The 7,066-nt window shown below is 34.2% G+C and overlaps 1 protein-coding gene across 2 annotated transcripts in view; it reads right to left on the bottom strand.

Moving 5' to 3' along the window:
- Window positions 1–7,066, bottom strand: part of LOC108965867 (LIM/homeobox protein Lhx1) — a 154,305-nt gene that overhangs the window by 101,547 nt on the left and 45,692 nt on the right. For both annotated transcript variants that reach the window (XM_018928536.1, XM_018928537.1), the window contains exon 3: window positions 4,047–4,273. In XM_018928536.1, the coding sequence (XP_018784081.1) occupies window positions 4,047–4,273 (227 nt within the window). The remainder of the gene's footprint in view (window positions 1–4,046; window positions 4,274–7,066) is intronic.

The raw sequence follows: 7,066 nt of genomic DNA, 5'->3' as shown, positions 1-7,066 counted from the left end.
TTTTTTTTAAGAAATTTCATCAATATTTTAAAAATACCATTCTTTAACAGTTTGCTCACAGCTCAAAGTCACTAATTTCTTTTTAAAAATCCGAAATTTATATGCAACTCTACATCCTATTAGGTAGCAAAGCCACATCTTACATATATATGCACACACCTACACTGACGATTTTAATGGCTTATAAATCAAACGCCTTTACTATCGATGTGCGGCAGCGTATATGAGCATAAATCATATGCAAATGGTTGACTATTCCTATACAGATCTGATATATGAATATTATCGCTTGCCCATATACACATTAGCTAATATAAAAAATATATATTTTATGGAGCTTATTTGAATGTAGTTATCGCTGTGGACTGTGACTTTATGCCATTAACGATATTTTATGCTGCTAACAAGGCTTGAAGTGGGGTCCTGTACTAAGCAATTATTTAAATGTATATGTATATCAGCTTTATATATTAATTTATTGTATATAGATATATCTATACATTACATATATATTACATATAGATATATCCTATTTTATAGTTTCATGTGTAAATATATAATGTATATCCTGGCTTATATATGAACAAGAAATTCAGGAATGACAAAGTTGAGGCAGTTTAGAACGCTCCTTTTTATGAATGGGTAGTACATGCAAATCAGTTGAAGAATATATAATACAGTTTTTTTCACAATACTTGTATTAAAGCAAATATTTCCTAAATGCCTTCGATATATCTTTTAATAGAAATAAGAGTTAAGGCAAGATCTTGAATATACCAAAACCCCTCTGATTTCGTCACCTGGAAATGGATTATTGCCTCTTGTGACTTTCAAAACTCAATCTAATTTTTTGGCGTAATGGTATATCCAATGCATATATGTTTATTTGAAAATATTCTCCAAAAATGCGAAGTTGATCCGGCAATTATTTTCGGAGATATGAGCCAAGTTGCAAGAATATTTTAGCTTAGTTAAAATTTAAATTTTTGTTAGTTCTACACTCACTACCTGAATCCATTTATTGCTATAATATTATTTTTTTTTTTTTTTTGATAATTTTAAGCAGAAAAAGCTTTCTCACATGCCAATCACCATAATGCGGAGGCCTTCCTGGAAATAAGCCGCGGGTTCAAGACGATTGAAAGTAGATTTTTTTTCGTTTATCTCTGTTTTCGTGGTAGCAGCTGTTTAGCATGCTTTGTTTTGTTTTCCTAGAAATTCTATTATAATATTATATATATTTTTAATACCTTTAGAATGTACAGATTTCAGACTGACCTTTAAAAAAATCTGATAGGTTTTAAGTCGCTTCCTTTACTCAAATCGCCAATAACTTATTTTTCTTTCATTTTTTTATTATTTTATCTTTCGTTTTCAATGGATTTTGTCCTACGTCCTACTATTATCTACACTGATCTGGTTAGGGATTGTATTCTTCAAGAAGTGAGAATTTCACAAAAATGTGATTTTATGGGTTCTTTTGCCTGAATATAGTTTATTTTTTGGTTCAATGATCGTTTATTAGATTTTTCGGAATCTTTTTATATTTATAAGAAACGCAGCATTGCCAAAAGTGGAAGAAAAATTTGTCTCCGGCTTGACCAATTTGGGCTATGTCTCTCTATTAGATGAAAGAATTAAGTTTCACACCTTTTTTGTGGTATGCTAAACAGTCAGGATCTTGAGCAAGCTTTTACTTATAATTCGATGACCTCTTTCGTCGCCGCTTACAAGTGATTTACACAATTGTTACTCATACGACATGGCGTACTGCATGAATTCAGAGGAATGCGTTTATGAAACAAGTAATAAGACCATTTCTGTAAACCGTTCCCACGACAGTCGGGTCTACGAAAACCGGAACGGACCCGGATTTTTATCCGGCCAAGGACTGTTAACTCGGCAGAATTCTGCCGTTACAACAACAACAACAACAACCATTTCTGTAAATTTGGAATTTGGATGTCAATAATTTAAAATTTTGGGTTTATTAGTTTTTGAGTTAAAAAGTTTTTTGCTAAAGTTTAAAAAATCCCGTGTAAAATATTTATATGAAGATAAATCAAATTGGGAAATAATAGTAATAATAATAATAATTTGTCTTAGTGAATATAATTTTATAATAGTCGGTCGGCGTTCATTTTCCAACCTGAAAATCTGTAACCAGACCTAAAAAGACTACCATTTCTAATATTGTATGCAAACACTATTGTAACAATACAACAAAATAACAGCGGCAACAAAGTAATTATGCTGCCATTAAGTAATTGCTGACAACAAAAAATTCCGAAACGTAAAAATAAGAAAAAACTAATATTTTAATCAAATTCAAACAAATCATTTACAAGATTGGTAGATTGGCGTTAGACACGCCACAGAGACACAAATACGAAACGAACGGGCCGCCAATGGCAGGCGAACGAACAAAATTTGATTATCGAATTCCCCAAGTATTATTTAACGAAATTGCATTTAAATACACCATGTTGTATAACAAATTGTATGAACAATGGCCGAAGTAATATGCGACAACATTTGTGCTTATCACGTGGCTGCTGGCATGGACGGACGACTAATGCCGAAGCAAAATGGACAAAATGCCAATAGTTTCGAACAACAATAAACATGTATTAGGTATCCAACAAAAACGAACAGTAACAGCAACAACAAAAAGATAATAACAGCAATAACAATAACAAATAACCATTAATGCAGCGACAGCAACAGCAGCTGTTGCCTAAATGTTTGTTGCATTGTTGGTGTTGTTATTGCTAATAATTTGCATTGTCGCCGTTGAATGCTGCGACTGTGTGGCATTTGCTTGTTACTTTGTTGGGCTTATATTGGTTTTGTTGTTACTGTTGCAATTGTTGTTTTTGTTGTTGTTGCGTGGCATATTTTGGTTGCACTGTAAATTTGCAACGGCGCATTATACAGTTCAAAATGACAAAGCACAACAAATAGCGTTCTTGTTGTTGTCAGTGTCGCTGTTCGAGCTGCCTTAATTGTTGCTGTTGTTTTTGTTGTATTTTATTGCTTGCTTATGCATGCACTTTGCAATAGATGCATGTGTCGTCTGTTGTGACATTAACATAAAACAATAGAAAATTATTAGTAAATGCATGCGTTGCAACATACATACATATATGCAACAACAGCGAAATATAACAATAACAGTAAATACAACAACAAGTTCACAATGCACTTTAAATTGCTTATGTTGTGATTGTAAATTTTGTTGCCGCCAGCCATCAGGTTTGTGGTTAATACTTGTTGTTGTTGTTGTTGTTGTCCGCTATTTACGTTTCTATCTGTGTAAATGCATTAGCATATGCGCAACACACACGTGTAAGTCAGCATACATGTTGTTGCCGCTCATTTCCCCCCTCCCCCGTGCCTATCACTTTCGTTGTTGGGACTGAGGGCTATCCTTGCCTTAATCTGCAACACTTTAAAGCACAGTAATATTTCACGACAATAATATTAATACATTTCGAATTGTATGCCTTAGAATTTATGTTCAACTCTGGTATTGAGTTCTCATTTGCAACGATTTCATGGCAAACGGCAACGGGAAGGACGTGCAATTGCCTGGCGACACTGTGTGGCATGTGTTGCAAATTACTTTTCCTTCAGTGTTGCATTACTACATATTCATATTATTTATTATAATCGCTAAGTATACACTCATGATCAAAATTGACCCGGACTGGTCTATATCCTAAATTGCTTTCGAAAAAAAATTTTTACAACGAATTTGCTTGAAATTGTGTTTTCCATGAAATCACGGCTACGAAATCGTAGAAAATATTTTAGACGTGTTTAGGTTAGAGAACTCAACCACAAACACATGTGTCTGTACGTTTGCAATCATTCCTCAAAAGTCGGGAATTCAGCGTAAACTTATCTTATATATGTGTTTCATTCATTTAACATCAAAAAAGTTAAAGAACTCTCAAAACGAATATTTTTTCTTTTGATTTACTTAAATGCCTTTCGTACACCTATCCCAATTTTGTCTATAAATTTTCCATTGACGCACTTACCGCTCAGTGAATTATGCCCACAACCAGGCGCTTTACCCAACAGATAATCGTCCTTGCAGATGAATTTATTGTCGTCCAGCACGTAGAGTTGTTCGCCAGTGCTGAGCTGTTTGCGGCAGATGCAACATGTAAAGCAGTTGAGGTGGAATACTTTGTCGCGCGGTTTACGTACGAGATCGGAGGGAGCGATGCCTTGACCGCAGCCACTGCATTTTGTGCCATAGCGCCTGTGAAAGAAATTCAAATTCAGATTCAGATTATCAATAGTTGTAGGATAAAAAAAAAATTATAAAATAAAATGATACTGACTTGAGACCAAAAAGGTTTTTAATTCATGTGGAAGTGATAAACAAGTACATTGTGAATTATCTGATTGGTGGATAAACAGATTTAAGTTTGAATAATATCTACATTTAGGGATTTCAAAGCATCAGATTGCGAAATATGTATATCAGTCTCAAGTGAATTTTTGACTTTCGCAATTCAATGTCACACATACTCATTTCTCTTCCTTCAAGAGTCGTAGTCAAACTTGATCAAGATAACACATACTGCTTTTCAGTTGGTATTATTATTTCTTCTCGTTATAAATTATAAAAAGGCAAGTTCTATACTGAGTGTTGTAAAAGGAAATAAACGATATGCCTATTTAGACTGCTATCAGCCCACAAAATTACTTTTAACAAATAGTTCTAAGATAAATAAGACATACATTTAGGCGCATTGATAATTAAGATAAATACTTGGCATGTACTTCTGACTTGAACCACAGGATATTATCTCACTTTCATGTTCAGCGCTACTCTGCTTACATTTTTCCAGGGTTGGACCATTGGATGTTGCCATACTTTCTTATTTACCCATGTCCTGTCTGTATATACGCGAACTAGTCCCTCGGCTTATGAAATATCGATCTGAAATTTTTCACAGCTCCTTCCATCCCCAAGAAAGAAGCTGCTCATTTGTCGAAATCACCAACACCGGATCACCATAGCATTTAGCTGCCATACTAACTGACCGATCCAAGCATGTCCTTGTATGGAAACTTTTTTTTTAGTTAAGGTTTCTTCACGAAATTTGGTCCAAAATGTTGTCCAATTTCATGGTATCATATCCGAGTATAGTGTTCAGATCGGACCACTATAGTATATAGCTGTCATGCAAACTGACTATTCGAATTCAAGTTAAGGATCTTTTTATACCCTTTTATGCTATAAGAAATGCAATGGAAGGTATAATATTTGTATTGAGTTCGTGTGTTAAACTTTGTTGTTGGTTGCATGTTTTTTGTATTTTAAGAGCAGAGCAACCTAAAAACATAGTTTAAGTTGGAAGCTGGTGCTGGTTGTTATTTTGTTTTAATACACCAATTTTTATTTCATAAACGATGTAAATTTTTATTGGCCACCACGAATCGCGTAATTGGAAAGCAATTTTTCCTTTTGTTGCACTTAAAAGTGCGAAAATTCATTGACCTAGTAATTTAGAAGTGCTAGTAAGGAGGAAATAATCAATTAATATTTGGGTAAAATATGCCGCTGTCCCTCACTATTAGAAAAATTTCCAATGGTTGGTAATTTATTTTCTATTTTTAATGTTTTTTTTCTATACAATAACAATAAATCAATAATTACACCACAGAGTCAGAAATTTCTAGTATACAAGGAATCTTGTAGTGTACTCATAGACATATATTTGAACATGTACATACATATATGCAGCGAAATTGGCTGACCCAGAAAGGATAACAGTTATCTGTACATGTATGCAAAAATGTTGATTTATGTTGAATACTACATTCACCAATCGCTTTAGACCGTTAGTTAGCGCTGGCAGTGCTATAAAAGTGGGCAAAACTAAAATTAGAAAAATGCACAAAAATAAAAAAATAAACACAAAGCACTCATGCTCACACGAATACATAACACATCACCGCTGACGAGCACCGCGTAGAACACATCAAAGCATCAAAACATCAATTCAACTAAATCAAAGCTAAAACTACTGCAGATGAGTCGTAAAACAGCAAACGATGCCAAAGGAACAAAGGAGGAAATGCAAAACATCGAAGCAAAAAACTTTACAAAAAGTGAAAAAAAAAAAGTTGAAAAAATTAAAAAAAAAATATGAAAGAAGCGGTCTGCTTTCTAAATGAGTGCTGAAGTGATAAAGCAAAATGTAATTCAAGCATGAAAATGATTGTGTGCATGCTTGTATGCATGTATGTGTGTATGTGTGCTTGAATCGCATTTTAATCGAAGCGAAATGCAAATGAAATTGAATTAATAGGAAAAATCACACTTGAAATGCACTCGTACAGCGCACGACAAAAGGTAGTCAAAGCGGTAGCAGCAGCAATGATTGGAATTTTTGCTCTCTCAATTGCAATTACGACAGGAAAAAATAGGAAAAATTAAAAAATAAAAACAAAGCGGTGTGATTTGCGCTAGTATACTCTCAACATAGCCTACATGCCACCACAAATCACAAATAATACTCAGCGCTGCCTGCCAACACACTGAGGTGTAAGCGTGTGTGTGTACATATGTACGTTATCACAAAACCATTCGCCGCTGACAATGACAACAGAATCGCAGTACAATGTGTGTCCTGATTTATTGTTGTAGGTAGTATGTACATATGTACCATATGTCGATTGAATGCCGCGTTTTGATTAAGTGACAGACTGACTACTGCAGCCCTATGGTGGTTAACGCGCAGTACCAGGCTATTACCGCTTGAATGTTTTGCAAAAACAAGCAAAGTAAATGGAATTTAAAACAAAAACGTGGGCCAATAATTAATGCGGATGAGTGGAGAGGGAAAATTTTTTGCAATCACAGCCAATTTAAAGTACACAGTAGTGGCTAAGCGGGAGTGATATGCGGAAGCGCTGGTGTAGTTTGCATTCAAGCAGCTCGAATTTCTTGACTTTTTTTCTTTAAATAGCATCCACTTGCTTAATGATAGTTTTGGTAAACTTTTAATTTATTAAAAAAAAAAATTAAATTGTTTTTTAT

This window comes from Bactrocera latifrons, unplaced genomic scaffold, assembly GCF_001853355.1.
Source record: "Bactrocera latifrons isolate USDA-ARS-PBARC rearing strain unplaced genomic scaffold, ASM185335v1 scaffold_15, whole genome shotgun sequence".
NCBI classification, from domain to species: Eukaryota; Metazoa; Arthropoda; class Insecta; order Diptera; family Tephritidae; genus Bactrocera; species Bactrocera latifrons.
The sequence above is the reverse complement of the archived record's forward strand: the minus strand, read 5'-3'. Positions and strand labels throughout refer to the sequence as shown.